The sequence below is a fragment of the Labeo rohita genome, chromosome 20 (genome assembly GCF_022985175.1).
Source record: "Labeo rohita strain BAU-BD-2019 chromosome 20, IGBB_LRoh.1.0, whole genome shotgun sequence".
NCBI lineage: Eukaryota > Metazoa > Chordata > Actinopteri > Cypriniformes > Cyprinidae > Labeo > Labeo rohita.
In genome coordinates, this window is record NC_066888.1 from 16,649,380 (window position 1) to 16,667,088 (window position 17,709).

General features: G+C 36.3%; 2 protein-coding genes across 2 annotated transcripts; one reads left to right on the plus strand and one right to left on the minus strand.

Moving 5' to 3' along the window:
• The first annotated feature begins 140 nt into the window (after nucleotides 1–140).
• On the plus strand, nucleotides 141–12,630 carry ttbk2b (tau tubulin kinase 2b). The gene is made up of 15 exons (XM_051139180.1): nucleotides 141–347; nucleotides 1,943–2,073; nucleotides 3,501–3,648; nucleotides 3,867–3,940; nucleotides 4,507–4,647; nucleotides 4,799–4,903; nucleotides 5,355–5,420; nucleotides 5,542–5,634; nucleotides 5,709–5,834; nucleotides 5,908–6,065; nucleotides 6,155–6,350; nucleotides 6,642–6,853; nucleotides 6,944–7,397; nucleotides 8,596–9,206; nucleotides 10,898–12,630. Exons 2-15 carry the CDS (start codon nucleotides 2,005–2,007, stop codon nucleotides 11,214–11,216), a joined length of 2,772 nt encoding a protein of 923 aa, XP_050995137.1. The 5' UTR covers nucleotides 141–347; nucleotides 1,943–2,004; the 3' UTR covers nucleotides 11,217–12,630.
• Nucleotides 12,631–12,709: 79 nt separating this feature from the next.
• Nucleotides 12,710–17,083, minus strand: churc1 (churchill domain containing 1). The gene is made up of 4 exons (XM_051139181.1): nucleotides 16,962–17,083; nucleotides 16,336–16,471; nucleotides 16,184–16,254; nucleotides 12,710–14,405 (listed from the first exon to the last, which is right to left on the minus strand). Exons 1-4 carry the CDS (start codon nucleotides 16,998–17,000, stop codon nucleotides 14,313–14,315), a joined length of 339 nt encoding a protein of 112 aa, XP_050995138.1. The 5' UTR covers nucleotides 17,001–17,083; the 3' UTR covers nucleotides 12,710–14,312.
• Nucleotides 17,084–17,709: the final 626 nt, after the last annotated feature.

The following is a 17,709-nucleotide window of genomic DNA, read 5'->3' on the forward strand; positions in this document are numbered from 1 at the left end:
TACAGCTTTTGATTTTAATAATGTAATAGTAAATGTTCAGTCTGTATTGATAACCACACTGTTTCCACTATTTTAAATAATATTGTGATTATTAGTCCAAACGATGTTTGGACTCAAACCCATTCGACAAGATGTGACGTCACATGTCGGTACGCTCGCTCAGTCATCGCTGCCGCTGCCGCTGCTGAGAGAAGTGAGGCAAATAACGTGAACTTCAGTCGTTATTTTGTGTTTCAACACGTTATGGGATTATTATGTCCAACATTTTATATCACCATGGCCTGTAGAACGAAAAAAAGATGTTCTGAAGTCTTCGGAAACATCTTGGACCGCCGCTGCAGACAGAGGTAATGTACACACCGGGTCCCTGAATGAACGCGTGCTGTCCGCTTAGCGAGCTAGTCCGCATTATTAGCGGGATTACAGCTGTCACAACATTGGGTTGCCAATGTGCAACCTGGCAACCGTATGTTAAATACTAGCTGTATGTTGCGGTGCCGATGTTCAGTTTGGCTAATTCGCTAGCGCGGTGTCGCTTCATTGCGCTGTTTTGTTTAGTGATTTGGCTTTGATGCTTTAGCTTTAGCTAGCCTGTGTCCTATGTCTCCCTCTTTTATCTCTGGATGCGGAAAGGACAGGGAAAGCCTCAGCCAACATCTAGTCAGCGGCAGTTTTCAGCATAGCTTCTGGATGTTAGCATAAGCTAAAATGACTGCAATTCAGTAAAGGGGCCAGATAATAAAAACATTTAACAGGCCAGCTGCAACCATGATCCTCATTAAAACAGTACTGCATGCAGCTAGTATGGCAGTTGCTTTGGGTTGCCATTCATCAGTTCTGACTGGTGGGGAAAAATGATAGTATTGCTACTACAGTACAGATTTAATGATTAAACCCTGAGAAAAAGCCATTTAATAGTGTTGGGTCCTTTTTAAGACTAAGACAATAATTTGTGTGCAAATTAATTCAAATGTATTCAAATGTAAAATATACACGTCAGTTTTGTTATATGAAAAGTTATGCATATTTATGCATATAAAAATCAAAACGAAACACTCAGTAAACACACTCACACAAATATATATGTATGTTTTATGATACAAAACATCATAACATAATTTTACATGTGTTTATATCTTTTAGACATTCTAGATTTATTACTCAAACAGTGTTGTATGTGTGTCAGAATGTTAGTAATTAATAAAAAGATCTAGTGCAACAATTCATGAAAGTCTTGGCTGCTTAATTCACCAACACTGCAGTCAAATAATGACCGTATAAGACTTTAACAGTGTATGCAGCAAGTATATAAAAGGCACTTTATGCACATACATAATATACAGAAAATAGATATATCGCCTAAATATTAAAATATGTATTGCTCAAAATAATGCATGTTTACCACTCCAACAGGCGTGTACGTAATTAGTTGCAGGATGTTTTATTTAGCCTCTTAGGCCATAGAAATGAGTTCTATTACATCTAAGCATGCATGTAAGCTAGTATTTTGTAGTCTTTGTTATATAGATTTACAGATTACATTTCCCTGAGTCACTGTCTTGCAGATATAGTGAATTTTATTCTTGTTTCAGGCCTACAGTAAGCCTGTTCCTTAAGGATTTGACTGTATTTAGCTCCGTCAGTTTTGCTCTGCACCCTAGCAGTGACGGTCATAAAAAATCAGGACAGGTTCTTATACAAATCTTACCTATTCAGCTCAAAAGGCAACCTTAGGACAGGTCAGATTCATGTAGTTTGGGTGCCTTTACAGAATGCCTTCTTAAGTATATGGATGGAGCCAGTGAAATGCGTCTTTTGTTATTTTTGTCTCTGCAGCCACTGTAGGGAATCTCCCTTATTCCTTTAGAGCTTTTAATTTCTGCAGTTCCAACTACATGAAGCTTTCTTAAAAATCGACTTTTATTTATTTTATTTTTTTTAGTGCGCACTGATGTGAGGTGTAGATCTTCTCTGAGTGTGCTCAGTCCACTCTCGAGCCTCAGGATGAGTGGGTCAGCAGAGCAGACTGATATTTTGGCCGTTGGGAGCATGGTCCGGGAACGATGGAGAGTGGTGAGTTGTTTTGAAGGAGCTGTATTTAGGAGGACATGGCTTCAGGACTATTCAAATACTCACTGTTAGTTTCGCAGAGATGTTCTGATAGCTGTCAGATTCTTTTATGTAAACTTTCATTCATGCAAGGAGTGTTTTTTTTTTCTTTTGGGCTCAGTCAAACAATACACTGCAGGTGTGTTGAGCAGTGCTGACATCAGCAGTGAAAACTGTACAGCATGCTGACAAATAGTCACGAGACACGGCATTTTATTTCATGACAAAAGTGTTGTTTTCTAGGACGTTTTTTCAGGACAGTATTTCATGCCTGAACAGAACTGCTGTGTAACATCTGTTCTTCGACACAAGTTTGAAAGCTGTTTCTACTCCGTTATAAGAGGGAAAAATATATGGACCATTCTACAGAATTGGTGCAAACTGCTGTCCCATTTAAGTATTCAAATCTTATATATTCACTAAGATCTTTCTATTATCTATTGAAACCTACAATAATATTTAAAATATCAGTAAGTTTAATATATATAAAATCATCATTTAGTGGGTTCTTACAATTAGGAGGTGGCTGTCCCGAACCCTAACCCCAAATACCTTTTTTCTGCATTTAAACACATTTTTTGGGAGTTATTCCATAACATTTAGTTTTTATATGTGCACAATGGTTCAGAACTGTGCTAGTTAACCATGTACTGATTAGCATCTTTGAGCTAGCTTCAAAAGTATCTAAAAGTGTCACTACCAAAACATTTGTTGGTGTATCGGTAGTGGCATCTTTGTTTTTTGTTTTTTTGGGTGTTATCCCATAAACTTGTCACTACACTACACTTATGTAAATTGTTATGTAAACTGCACAATTACTAGAAATGTGTACTTTGGATATTAAACAATTTGCATACATACAAATTCTTTGGAAAAAGACACATTTTTTTCAAAATGTTTCCAACTCTGACTTTGGACCAATTCTGTAAAATGGCCCATATACAGTATATTACCGTTCAGATGTTTTTATTCAGCAATGATACATCAAACTGATCAAAAGTGACATAAATGCTGTTCTTTTCAACTTTCTTTTCATCACAGAATCCTGAGAAACAAAATGTATCACAGATTCCACAAAAAAAATACAGCTGCAAAACTGTTTTCAAGATTGATAATAAAAAGAAATGTTTCTTGAGCACCAAATCAGCAAATCAGAAGGATTTCCGAAAGGAACATGTGATACTAAAGACTGGAGTAATGGCTGCTGAAAATTCAGCTTTGTCATCACAGGAATAAATTGCATTTAAAAAAAAAGAAAAGTTAACTTATAATATTTTACAATATTACTGTGTTTTTAATAAATAAATGCAGCCTTGATGAGCATTTCCAAAAAAAAAAATTGTACAGTAGTTTGTTTCAGGTATTTTATTTTTTTTCTTCTTCCTATCTAGCTGAAGAAAATTGGCGGGGGTGGTTTTGGTGAGATCTATGAAGTCCTGGACCAGGTCAACCAAGTCAGTGTGGCTCTGAAAGTGGAGTCTGCCCAGCAACCCAAACAGGTCCTGAAGATGGAAGTAGCGGTTTTGAAAAGACTTCAGGGTAAAAATGAAAACAGACATTCAAGATACTGATGCTTTTTTTAGATAATGTATATAAAACAAGCATGAAAACGCTATATGAAGAGTTATTCTGCACTGTATGTGCTGTGCTACTCTATCATGGGCAATTATACATTGGCAAACACAAGGAGAAAATTACTTAGAAATACATATGGATTTGTATAACATTAACCATATTTATCTTGACCCATTTTGTAGGTAAAGACCATGTTTGTCGTTTTGTTGGCTGTGGACGCAATGACCGCTTCAACTATGTGGTTATGGAGCTTCAGGTAGGGCATCAAATGGTTCTTGTTTCTGAATTTCTGAATTGTGTGTATTGATGTCTCTCCATGGTTGAAATAAAATACATTCTGATGTTCATTCTTATTTATTTCGTGCTTTAAGTAAATGTGACCCTGGACCACAAAACCAGTTTTAAGTAGCACAGGTATTTGTAGCAATAGCCAACAATACATTGTATGGTCAAAGTGATCGATTTTTCTTTAATGCCAAAAATTATTAGGATATTAAGTAAAGATATTTTGTACATTTCCTACCATAAATATATAAAATCTCAATTTTTGATTAGTAATATGCATTACTAAGAACTTCATCTGGGCAACTTTAAAGGTGATTTTCTCAGTATTTTTTTTTTGCACTCTCATATTCCAGATTTTCAAATAGTTCTATCTTATATTATCTTGGCCAAATATTGTCCTATTCTAACAAACCATACATCAAGGAGGGCGGGTTTTTGCAAAGGGTCAAACTGATGGACGTTATCACACACAACCCCTAGAAACACGACAACCCTGATTTGAGTCACCTGAAATTATGTTTGTTCATTGAAATATAGGGAAGGAACTTGGCAGACCTTCGACGCAACATGAGCCGCGGCACCTTCAGCACCTCAACCACACTCAGGCTGGGCCGACAAATCTTAGAAGCCATCGAGAGCATTCACTCTGTTGGCTTCCTGCACAGAGACATCAAACCCGTAAGAGTGCTCTACAAAGTCTGCTCTCTCACAGACAGCCCTGGCCCTAAAAGCACTTTTAATGTTGACTATAATTCATGTTTAACAGGGTTTAATTTTTTCTTTCTAGACTGTATAAACTAGTCATCAAAACTTTTTATTTCTCAAATAGTCTAACTTCGCAATGGGACGACTTACCAGTACGTGCCGAACCTGTTATATGCTGGATTTTGGGTTGGCACGCCAATTTACAAACTCATGTCAAGAAGTCCGTCCAGTAAGTAGTCACAGATATCTTTTAAAGCTTGTTTGTGAAATTTCATATTATGGACAGTGCACCCAAAATGAAAATCTTGACGTTCTAAACTTGTAGACTTTATTTCTTCCATGGAGCACAAAAGTAGAAATTCCAAGCAATTACTTTTTGCAAATACAGTGCTTAGAAACTATTAAAAAGTCATACAGCACCAAATTCAAAGCTCATGAGAAAAGTAGTGATGTACAATTTGTGAAAAAACAGATTTTTGTTTTTGTTTTTTCTTCTTTTGTCATGAATGCCAGATTTCAAACTCTCATGAATGCACCAAAAAAATTAGTGGTGGATGTCAGGAATTTTTTTTAAAATGCGCACTGTCAGAATTTTTATTTTTGGGTGAATTATTCCTCTAATGTATTTCTGTATGTTTACTTATGTCTGCACATTCTCTTTTTTTTCTTTTTGTCTAAAGCCACGTCCAGTGGCAGGATTCAGAGGAACCGTCCGTTACGCTTCAATTAATGCTCACAAGAATAAGGTAACTTCTCTCTCTTACATTCTTAAGCCAATGGTGGATGCCGGTCAGGTGTCTTATACACAGCAGGTCATGTTACCTATTCATATTTCACTAAAATGCACATTTTTCTTTTTTAAAAAAGGAAATGGGTCGACATGATGACCTGTGGTCTTTATTTTATATGCTTGTGGAGTTCATGGTGGGTCAGCTACCCTGGAGAAAAATCAAAGACAAAGTAAGTTCAGCTCCAATCTTAATTTTCAATCAATAAGAGATTTGCTGTTGTTCTCAGTTCTGCCATCAATACAGGAACAGGTCGGAAATATGAAGGAGACGTACAACCATCGCCTCATGCTCAAACACCTTCCAGATGAGTTTAGCGTTTTTCTCGACCATATCTCCAACCTGGACTACTACACTAAGCCGGATTATCAGGTACTGAACCTAGCTTTTCTTGACCATAGATTTTGTAAATGAACCACTAACATGCTTTCTCAATGTGTTGCAGCTCCTGATGTCAGTCTTTGACAACAGCATGAAGAACTACAATGTGGTGGAAAACGACCCGTATGACTGGGAAAGAACGGATTCAGAGGACACACTTAATGTTGGAACCCTGGCAACCACAGCCCAGCAGTTGACCCGCCTCACGCCAGCATATTTGGGGTAGATATCCAGCATCTGCAATATGCTACAATTGAGTCTGAATAAAATGTTTGAGGTCTACATGGTTAAATTAATATATTTCCTTCCAGCATGGCCAATGCCTCCGCGATCCCAGGCGATCTGCAGCGTGAGAACACAGAGGACGTCCTTCAGGGTGAACGCCTCAGTGAGGCGGATAATTGTGCCCCCATCCCAACGCAGCCTGCACAGGGAGTGGATGTCTGGGAGGATATGGAGCAAAGTCGCGACCGAAACCTTAACCACGTTCAACCACTAATCAGAAAGGTACTATTCAGACGGTACTGTTACAGAAGGTTCAAACACTCACTGGTGCTTCAGAAGGAAAAACAATGTATTAAGAGCCAGGGGGTGAAAATTTAAATAAGTTAAAATTTACCCTGATCTTTAATTTCCAAAAGTTTTTACCCCCTCGGCTCTTAATACATTGTGTTTCCTTCTGGAGCATCAGTGAGTGTTTGAACCTGCTGTAATAGTTGCTTATGAGTCCCTCAGTTGTCCTCGATGTGAAAAGATGGATCTCAAAATCATACATTAATTGTTGTGTTTTTGATACAGGTGGCTAGTGAGGAGGAGCGAAGCAAAGAGGGCAACCAGAGCCCCAACAGTGGCTCCATACAGGGCTCTCCCAGACGTGTGCGCTCTGAGACCTTGCTCATCGACCGCGTAGCTCCTCTACTGAGAAGGATGCGCCATAGTCAGAGCATGGGGCTAGACAAGAGACTGACCCCTGAACCCAAACCCACCATTGAACGCTTCCTTGAGGCCTAGTCAGTAAACAAAATCCTAATAATCTTTCTTATAAATGTGAATTGGTCTCTAGAAACTTTATAACCACTTCTCCTTCTTCATCTTATTAGTTTGGGGAAACAACGTCCGGGTCTGCCCCAAGAGAGGTCTGTCTGTCGGCTCGAGCAGGGCTCGTTGGAGGACGAGGAGGGTGCGGCCAGCAGCGGTTACGTTGCCGTCAACCTCAGCCCCGTCCCACAAGAGGGTGACTCGCAGGAGTGGGTCTTAGTGGAGCTTGAGGGTGGTAGCGGTTCAGCAGGATCTAAACCGGATGAGGAGGAACGCTCAGGGATCTCACCACGCTCCTCCAGCCCCCTCGCCCTCCCTCGTACCTGGTCAGACCCCTTGCCTCAGCGTGCTTGCTATCTAAGTGGTTCAGTAGATTTCCACACAGGTGTCTGCCACACTGGACCTCCATTCGCCAGACTACCAGGTTTGCCTAGCGTAATAGCACTGTCCGGATTAAGACGGCTACCCACGGTACAGCCTGCGTCAATGGTCCTCAGCAGGACTCATCTTGAGCAGGTCAGTATCTCTAAAGTGGATGTATTAAGGGAGAAGTTCACTTACAGAACAAACAATGACGGATAATTTACTCACCCCCTTGTCATCCAAGATGTTTATATCTTTCTTCGTAAAGAAATAGTTTTTTCCATTTCAGGATTTCTCTCCATATAGTGGACTTAAATGGTGCAAAACAATTGGTTGTTTCCTAAAATTTTTTACAATTTATATACTTTTTAACCAAATGCTTGTCTTGTCTAGCTCTGCGTGAACTCTGTGCATTCCAGGTCAATACAGTTAGGGTATGCCGAAAACTCCCATCTCATTTGCTCTTCCAACTTCAAAATCGTCCTACATCGCTGCAGAAGTACCGACCAAGTGTTTACAAAGTGAACATGCAAAGAGAATCAAACACACTTTACAAAGAAAGGTAAAACAGCAATGCAGGACAATTTTGAGATGGGAAAATGAGATGTCATGAACCAGAATAGACAGTTCACACAAAGCTAGACAAGACGAGCATTTGAGGTTAAAAAGTATATAAAATGTCAATTTGTTTTTAGAAATAAACCTATCATTTCGCTAGATACGACCCTTCTTCCTTGGCTCGTATTGCTTAGAACCTTTTGAAGCTGTATTTAAACTGCATTTTAGAAGTTCAAACTCAAAGTCCATTATATATAATAACATTCTAACATCCATTATAACATTCCTGAAATGTTTTCCTCAAAAAACAAAATTTCTTTACGGCTGAAGAAAGAAAGACATGAACCTCTTTGATGACAAGCGGGTGAGTACATTATCTGTACATTTTTGTTCTGGAAGTGAACTTCTCCTTTAAAAATTCTAGACAAATAAGGTCACATTGCAATATTTGCATTTTTTTTACATTGCTAATATTGCAAATATGTCTTAAAGTATGTTTGATTGTGTAATGAAAACTCTAGCATTAAGCAGTGATCGTTTATGGGTGCATTGCAGTGGTTTCACTGCAACATCACTATGTCTCAGATTTTGGCCAGCAACTTGGATTTATACATTACTGTATATCGAGACATCAATAGACCAAAAGTGAAGCTGACACGAAGCTTCGAACTCAGAAAAATCTCACCAGAGCTCAGCAGATGATGGTACCACTAAGAAAAACAGATGTGTAAAAGTTTTTCCCTGCAGAGCTTCATTAATAAAGTCCTGTCTCCTAATGTTTTTCCCTTCACAGTCATCCAGTGCAGTGTTACAGACCATTCAGCCTCAGCAGAAGACAGGAGACGACTCTCAGCCTGACAATCCATCAGGCCCTGCGGAAAAAGAGCACAACCACGTGCCAGCTATTTCACCCTCTAAAAGCCCTAACAAGCTAGATGAAAACATTATCTCTGTCAAGGCCTCTGACAAGGATGTGGAGAGCGACTCGGGCTGTCCTGACGGTGGGCCTTCTTCAACCCCCAACCAGGGTGAGACGACTGGACACAGTGTTGATGCTCCGGCATCACCTCGTGAACTCTCACCCCGAGCCAGTCGTATCCCCGTCCGTGACCTGGACTCTCCAACCCGTAGGGGTTTTCCGGCTCCGCTTTCTCCATCTCTGTCGCTGTCATGTGAGCACTTCCCCTCAGCGCTTCTGCGTGACAAGTTCACCTTCCCCACCGGTTCTCGAGGGACAGACTGGCAGGCGGAGGAGCCACTCTCTCTGTCTTCCTCCTCAGTGTCGAGCAAGAGTAAAATACCAAGACCCATAAGCCCCACACTAGTGCCGGATCAGCTGTCTGCACGATTTATTCCAAGACCGCCGCCAGGCAAACCACCTCTTCGCACAGGTGGTGAAAACAGGTGAGAGGAGCAAGAATTTTAAAATGAATATTTTCATCATGTACCAAGTTAGAAGGTGGCCTGTGCTGCATGCAAAAACAAAAATACAAGTCCAACATAGTCCATGAACACCCAGCTTGTTCTTTTTAGAAAATTAAAAACAGAGTGACCAATTTGTAGTCAATTTATGAACAAATGACTTATTAGACAAACACCAAGTTACAAAGAAATGACTATTATAAGCTGGGTTTTTTTTAGTGAATCAAATACAGTGAGTTTGATCAGTGTAATTTGATCCATGAATAAATAGCTGTTATGAACCAGTTTTTTTTTTTACTGAATCCAAAACATGTAGCTTAATTAGTGTAGACTGATTCACGAACAAATGACTCATATGAACTTCTTTTTAGTGAATCAAAAACATACATACAACCAGTGTAGTCTGATTCACAAACAAATGACTCTTATGGGCCATTTCTTTTTAGTAAATCAAAGACGTATAACACAAGCACTGTAATTGGATTCATGAACAGTTGACTCTTATGAACCCATTCTTTTTAGTGAATCAAAAACATACATATACAAGCAGTGTAGTCTGATTCACAAACAAATGACTCTTATGAGCCATTTCTTTAAAAAACATAGCATAAGCAGTGTAATCTGATTCATGAACAATTGAGTTTTACGAACCCATTCTTTTTAGTGAATCAATAACATACAACCAGTGTAGTCTGATTCACAAACAAATGACTCTTATGAGCCATTTCTTTTTATTAAATCAAAGACATATAGCACCATCAGTATAATCTGATTCATGAACAGCTGACTCTTGTGAACTGTTCTTGTGAACAGTGTAGTCTGATTCAAACAAATGACTCTTATGAGTCATTTCATTTTAGAAAATCATTTAACATGAACAGTGTAATCTGATTCATGAACAATTGACTATGAACCTTTTTTTAATGAATCAAAAACATACAACCAGTGTAGTCTGATTCACAAACAAATGACTCTTATGAACCTTTTTTTTTTTTAGTAAATCAAAGATATAGCACAAGCATTGTAATCTGATTCATTAACAAAAAATGACTCTTATGAACCAGTTCTTTTTTACTGCATCCAAAACATATAGTTCAGTCAGTGTAGTCTGATTCATGTTCATGAACAAATGACTCTAATGAGATATTTCTTTTTAGTAAATCAAAGACATAGCCCAAGCAGAGTAATCTGATTGATGAACAAATGACTCTTATGAGCCATCTTTTTAGTAAATCAAAATATAGTATGAGCAGTGTAATCTGATTGAACAATTGACTCTTATGAACCCATTCATTTTAGTGACTCAAAAACATACAACCAGTGTAGTCGGATTCACAAACAAACAATTCTTATGAGACATTTCTTTTTTAGTAAATCAAAGACATAACGCACAAGCAGTGTAATCTAACCTGTTCTTTTTTTAGTGAATTAAAAACATACAGAACAACCGGTGTAGTCTGACTCTTGAAATGGATGACTTTGGTTCTTTTAATGAAGAGTTTGAAAAAGCTGGTTCTTTGAAGCAAATTAAAAACAATGTTACCAGTCTAGTCTGATTCACAAACAACTGACTCTCATTCTCACCTTGTTTTTTTTTAGTGAATTTGGTTTACACCAAATCCTAAATGTACATCTAAATGATCAATGTGATATTAAACGCCATTGTCTTTCAGACGCAGACGCTACCGCATTCGTGCTAGCAGCACCGGTGACACGGACCTCTTGGACAACCTCTCTCAGCTCATGCAGGAGCGCGGTGGGCTGGCCGTCAGCACTTCGCGTTACCAGCGCACCACCACCTCCTCTTTGCAGCGCTCGTTAAGCTCCTCCCCTTCCCGTTTTGAGGGAGGTCACAGCCAATCACCAAGTAGCTGCTCGGCCTCCCCGCCCCCTCGAATCAGTGACTTAACAGTAAATCACGGGACAGGATTCTGCCCCAGAGTCAGATCAGGAAGTCCTGAGAGCAAAACCACAACCAAAATGAGCAAATAAAAAGAAAAGCATTAAACCGATGGCATGAGTTATCAGTAATTTGACAACCGGTTTCAAAAGTAGCTTGATGAACTGTAGCGTTTTTACAAGCGGTGTTTTGATAAGTAGAGCGATAAAGGACCAGGTATTTACCGGTTGGTTGTGATTACTTGACAGCATCATGTTTTGGACATTTTAGAAGAACATGAAATATTAACATGCTAAATATGACACTGTAACTCTCTTCTAAACAAATTGCCCATTGCATTTCATTGCGATCATTTTTATTTATTTATTTTTTTACACTCTATATAATTTGTGCCATACATTCTTTTGCCCTTTTGCGATGTAAATTGTTCATTTTTCATGTTTTTTTGCACTTTTCTGGTTTACATGTCACGTATGTTGGGTTTTAAACATTATCTATCAGATGCTAGCATTAAGAATGTTTGAAATGTGAAAACAATGGGGCTCCACTTAGTAACTCATTGTATTCTGTCAAACAGATGCATGTTTTGTAGGCACTTCAGATATCTAGCCTTATGTTTTTTTGTTTATCAACCATTGTTCAAAGCGTTTCAGCTTAAATGCTCATTTCAGCAGATAGCTATCTATACAGTGTAATATCAGTCATGTATAGGTACATCTGGTACAAGCAAGCATGTGTACATATGTATTTCAGGGAATGTATGTACTGTAAACTGTATCATCTATAGAATGTATTTATTTATTTATTGGATGTGGTTACGTATCTGATGATGTAGCTTTATTACTTGCTACTGACTGAATTCACCATCACATTAAGGGTCAGCAACCTTGCAATTGCCAAGTATAATCTCTTCCATGCCTGCAATATCATACTAACAATCCCTGTAAATAGTCCTAACGTCAGTAAGAAACTTACCGATATATTGCAGTGAAACACCCTTAAAGGAACTCTTGATTCAAACACTATACTCCCATTACCATATTACTTGAATACATCAGCAGGATGTCTGTTTGAGATGCTTCTGCAGATTTTGGGATTGAATACTTCATTATGGCGCTTATCGAAAGTTATCCGAGGAGTTTGAGACCTGTGATGTACAAAGAAAGGGATTGTAGCTACCGAGTCATTACCACGACTTCATTGTGTGCTGTGCAGCTAGAGTAGTTGTTTTGTTCTGGATCGTCTATTTTGTTCTCTGGAAGTGCTTTTACTTTAAGAGCATCAGTATGGGCCCACAACTGTGGTACGACGGATGGTTTATCTTGAGAATTGTACATAATCTGAACTGTACATAGATATAAATATATTAAGGAAAAGAAATTCCACCTCATGCTTCATGTACTGTATTTTGCTAACAAACATTTCAATCATGCAAAAAAAAGTTACCATGTTGGAATGTATATGTATTCATATTAATGGAATAAATAAGTACTCTTAAGTACCTGATGCCTGATATTATGCTGTCATTAGTTTAATAACCATAAAATGCATCGTTTCATAGTTTATTTAGACAAAGCATACAAAATATTTTGTTGCATTAACAATAGAAATACAGTATGACATCATATGCTTACATACTTTAAGTATCAGTAATAAGCAGGAATCTGTTTTTTTTCTTGTGTGTACCATTTTAAACATTTTATCTAATCCAATCTTGACCAATGTCTGATTTGTTTGATCAAAAATACAAAAAAAGTAATATTGTTAAATATTATTAGTTTAAAATAATGGTTTTCTATTTTAAAATATTTTAAAATATGTTTTATTCCTGTAATGCAAAGCTGAATTTTTATCAGCCATTACTCCAGTGTCGCATGATTCTTTAGAAATCATTCTAATATTCTGATTTATTACTTTTATTATCAATGTTAGAAACTCTTGTGCTGCTTAATGATGATTTTTTGATAAATAAAAAGTTAAAAAGAACAGAATTTATTCAAAATATAAATGTAAGTCTTTGCTATCACTTTTGATCAATTTAACACATCCTTAGTGAATAAAAGTACTTATTTCTTTTAAAAAAGAAAAAAATTACTGACCACAAACTTTTAAAGGCTAGTTTATGTTGTTACAAAAGACTTTTATTTTAAATAAATGTTGTTCTTTTTAACTTTTTAATTGAAGTACTGCAGGTTTTAACAAAATATTAAACAATATTTAAACAATGTGACAATGAAGACTGAAGTAATGATGCTGAAAATTCTGTTTTTTGTTACAGGAATAAATAACATTTTACAATATCTTCACATAGAAATCTGTTATTTTACACTGAAATAATATTTCACAATATTACAGTTTTTCCTGGATTTTTGATCAAATAAATGCAGCATTGATGCGCATATGAAATGTCTTTAAAAAAAAAAAAAAAAAAAAATCTTACTAATCCCAAACTTTTGAACGGCATTTTATCTATGTGTTGCATAGTAACAGAAATCCTGTCTGTGGTTGTTAAACTGGTAATCCACTCAAAACTAAATTTTCTTGCTCAGTTAAATAGATATTTCCGCCTCAGACTAATAAAATTGGCAACAAAGCAACACTGTGCATATTAAGATAGGATAGGAGAAAGCATTTTACCATGGGAAATAACACTTTTATGGAAGCTCATTTCTGCAATGGAATAAAGAAACAGAAAAGGTAACTGACTTTTTAATCTCACAATTTGGCGAGAAACTGATAGATAAAAAGCTGCAAGTACCTTTGCATTCTGTGGCAGAATGTAAACTTTTGTACTATTCTATATGTGAGTTTATATCTCACAGTTCTGACTTTTTTCTCTCAGAATCGAAGAAAGTCTGAATTGTGAGATAAAATTTTGCAATTATCTAACAGAGTGAGTAAAACAAACATTGGATGATCGTGGGATGAACACAAGCGATTCCTAATTAGGTTTAATATTTGTGAATGAGTCAGGGCTGGGCTGTGAACCTTAGTGCCTCTCTTGAAGCAGCAGAAACAAACAGCACAATATATTCTGCAGTATATTCTCCCGGATTAAACGTGACAGTGTGTCGTTCTCCAGTGCTAAGCGTATGTAAAACGTTGCATGTGTTATGTCTCCCTCCATCTATGCATAACCATGCTCTTTACAAAGAAGTCAATTCCCCGTCTCTGCGTGTGCAAGTACTCTAGAACAGAGGCGCTGTTTGTCTGGGATCATCCGGCAGCACGCTGATGGAATCCTCTGCTTTTCCACACAACATGCACAACATTGTGTATTCCTAGAAAAAAAGAAAAGGAAATGAACATTTCCTGTAAAAGGCTAAACAAACAAAACCATTTTAATTTGCACTTCATTTAGTATTTATGTAGCTTCTATTTACATAAATTTGAAAGTATGAATTTCAGAATTTTTTTTTTTAATCTGTTTCCTATTCTAATATTTTCCATATACACTGCTGTTCAAAAGATGTTTTTTTTTTTTTTTTAAGAATTTTCTTACGCTCCTCAGGGCTGCATTTACTTGATTAAAAATACAGAAAAAAAAATGCAATATTGTGAAATATTCTTACAGTTTACAATAATAGTTTTTAATTTTAATATATTTCAAAATATAATTTATTCCTGTGATCCAAAGATGAATTTTCATCAGCCATTACTCCAGTCTTCAGGGTCACATAATCCTTCAGAAATCAATCTAATATGCTGATTTATTATCAATGTTGGAAACATTTGTGCTGCTTAATATTTTTTTGGAATCTGTAATTCTATTTTCAGGATTCTTTGATGAATAAAAAGTTAAAAAGAACAGCATTCAAATTAAATTCAAAATAAAAATCTTTTCTAACTATATAAGTCTTTGCCATCACTTTATGAATTTAACAAATCCTTGGTAAATAAAAGTATTGATTTCTTTCAAAAAACAAAAGAATAAAAACGTAATGACCACAAAATTTTAAACAGTAGTATATATTGTTATAAAAGATTTCTATTTTAAATAAATGCTGTTCTTTTTTACTTTTTTTTTATTAAAGAATCCTGAAAAAAAATATCACAGGTTCCAACAAAATATTAAGCAGCTCAACTGTTTTCAACATTGATAATAAATCAGCATATTAGAATGATTTCTGAAAAATCATGTGACACTGAAGACTGGAGTAATGATGCTAAAAATTCAGTTTTGATCACAGGAATAAATTAGATTTTAAAATATATTCACATAGAAAATAGTTATGTTACATTGAAATAATATTTCACAATATTAATGTTTTTTCTGGATTTTTGATCTGCCTTGATGAGCATAAAAAACGTATTTAAAAAAAAAAACATTAAAAATCTTTTGAACAGCAGTGTAGCTGTTAATTATCTTAAGTTGATGAACCAATTTTTTATGACTGATGAAACAAAACTATTTGGTTTATCAATATATTCAGCACAGATTAGTGATTGTTAACAGCTAATATGACCAAACCTTATTGTAAAGTGTTACCAATAATAATAATGATAATAAATGTATAGTATTTGCACGACGCGTAGTCAATCTGCCATATTGGCGGCACTGAACGTAAACAATGCCACTGAACCAAACGAAATTCACATATTTTGCTGATTATTGCTGCTGAAAATGGTCAATTATTGTCATGTTTTGTGCTGTACTAATCGGTCGGACCAGGAAAAACATTTGGAGATCTATAGACTGCCAAAAGTTATAACAAATCAAGAAAAAGAGCACAAAAACTGTATGAGGAACAAAAGGCATTTGTGGTTGGCCAAACTGAACCAGGATTTCCAGTGCAAGAATCTTGACAACATTCATTGTTTGTTCTTATAATTTCTGGTCAGGTAGGTGATATATTAAGCTAATATCTTAATTAACACTGCTCGTGCGTATCTTTACCAACTATTAACTTTAGTTTATCAAAATATTGCCCCCTACCTGCTTACTAAGTCCATCTCTATATAATTTAGCAGCATCCACAAGTTTTTATTTTGTGGTATAGACAGCATAAATTAGCAAAACAACCTATTCATTGCAATTCATACTGAGGGCACGGCTCACCTGATAGTCATCCACCACAGTGAAGGTGTACTCGTGTCTGGCTATGACATGATCACAGTTCTTGCACATATCTGAGGAAAAACAAACTGGTAATGCCATATTGCTGACAAACTGTACACATTATTTACATACACTGATGTGACGAGACTCACGCAGGTAAGTGACAATCTCCTCCTCATCTTCATTCACCATCGTCCTGTCGCTGATCAGCACAAAGTCCCGCTGGTGACAGTTGGCGCAGCCGAGAAAATTCATGAGATATGAACCATTCTCCAGACAGGTATGACCCTATGCACATGAGAGAGGAAATAAACAGCTGAAATTGAGTTACAAGCAAAAATAAACGAGGAGAAGAATACTGTCAATGAATATTCATTAATTGATGCCCACTTGAACTGCCCAGTGCACACAGCATAAACAACCCAAACAAACTCAACTTGGTGCTATCAAATGAAAAGAGGTAAAAATGCCTAATTTAAGTACAGTAAGGTTACAAGAAGAAAACTTTCAAAGTATTCTGCAAACAGCCCTGGTGAAAAAAACAGCATATGCTGGTTAGGTATGTTTTGATGCTGGTTTATGCTGGTCCTTGACCAGCAACATGACCAGCAAAAACCAGCAAAGGACCAGCTTAAACCAGCATCAAAACATACCTAGCATATGCTGTTTTTTTCACCAGGGAGAAGTAATGTTCATCGTTAACAGGAAACCAACAACCAGAACTGAATTTGCCATTAAAGGAAATATAGTAATAACAGAAGAATGATTATGAACTCACCCTGTCGGGATACTGTTTCTGCACACAACCAGTACACATTTTGCATCAGACAAATAAAACTAACATGTACAGTACAGACTAAAAACACTGAGACGCTTCCGTGTTCGTCTTCTTCTGTGAATTCTCTGTACGATGTGTTAGTATAGTGCCTCCATCGGTGCATTCATCACATCTGCGATTACAGCTATTAAATGTTAAAACATTGTAAATAAATAAGTAAATAAATAAATAGGTGACGGGGAAAATCATTGCTGCAGTAAACATTACATTACAAGGAAATGCAAACTATTTTATTGTATTTTGACTGTAAGAACTTGAGAAATGTTTTAATTATTTTTATATTTTGAATATAATAAACAGAGGAGAGGATTTACACAATCTACATTTATGTATAAAATATTTTGGCAGTATCAAATAAAAAAACAGCATTATATTTTCTAAAGTGAAAGAGAAATGATGTTCTCCAAAAGAAGGTGCATTGATCAAGACTTATTGATTAAAAATACAGAAAAAAACGTAATATTGTAAAATATTATTACAGTTTAAAATAATGGTTTTCTATTTTAATATATTTTAAAATATAATTTCTAATTTATTTATTTCAAATATAATATAGAATTGCATTAAAGTTTACATCTTGCAATTCTGTGTTTTTTTTTTCTTTCTGCCGTGGAATAAAAAATAACATAGGTAACTGCAATGTTTTATTTAACAATTTTCCCTAAATTGTGAAATAGAACGTCACAAT

Bases quoted from the DNA above. Each gene is read 5' to 3' on its own strand.
- churc1 (XM_051139181.1), bottom strand. From the start codon at position 17,000: ATGTGTACTGGTTGTGTGCAGAAACAGTATCCCGACAGG. The intron at 16,472-16,961 runs GTGAGTTCATAA...TCATGTGCATAG, and splicing joins AGAAACAGTATCCCGACAGG to GGTCATACCTGTCTGGAGAA. The intron at 14,406-16,183 runs GTGAGCCGTGCC...CTTTTTTTCTAG, and splicing joins CTGTGGTGGATGACTATCAG to GAATACACAATGTTGTGCAT.
- ttbk2b (XM_051139180.1), top strand. From the start codon at position 2,005: ATGAGTGGGTCAGCAGAGCAGACTGATATTTTGGCCGTTGGGAGCATG. The intron at 4,648-4,798 runs GTAAGAGTGCTC...TTTCTCAAATAG, and splicing joins TGCACAGAGACATCAAACCC to TCTAACTTCGCAATGGGACG. The intron at 7,398-8,595 runs GTCAGTATCTCT...TTCCCTTCACAG, and splicing joins GCAGGACTCATCTTGAGCAG to TCATCCAGTGCAGTGTTACA.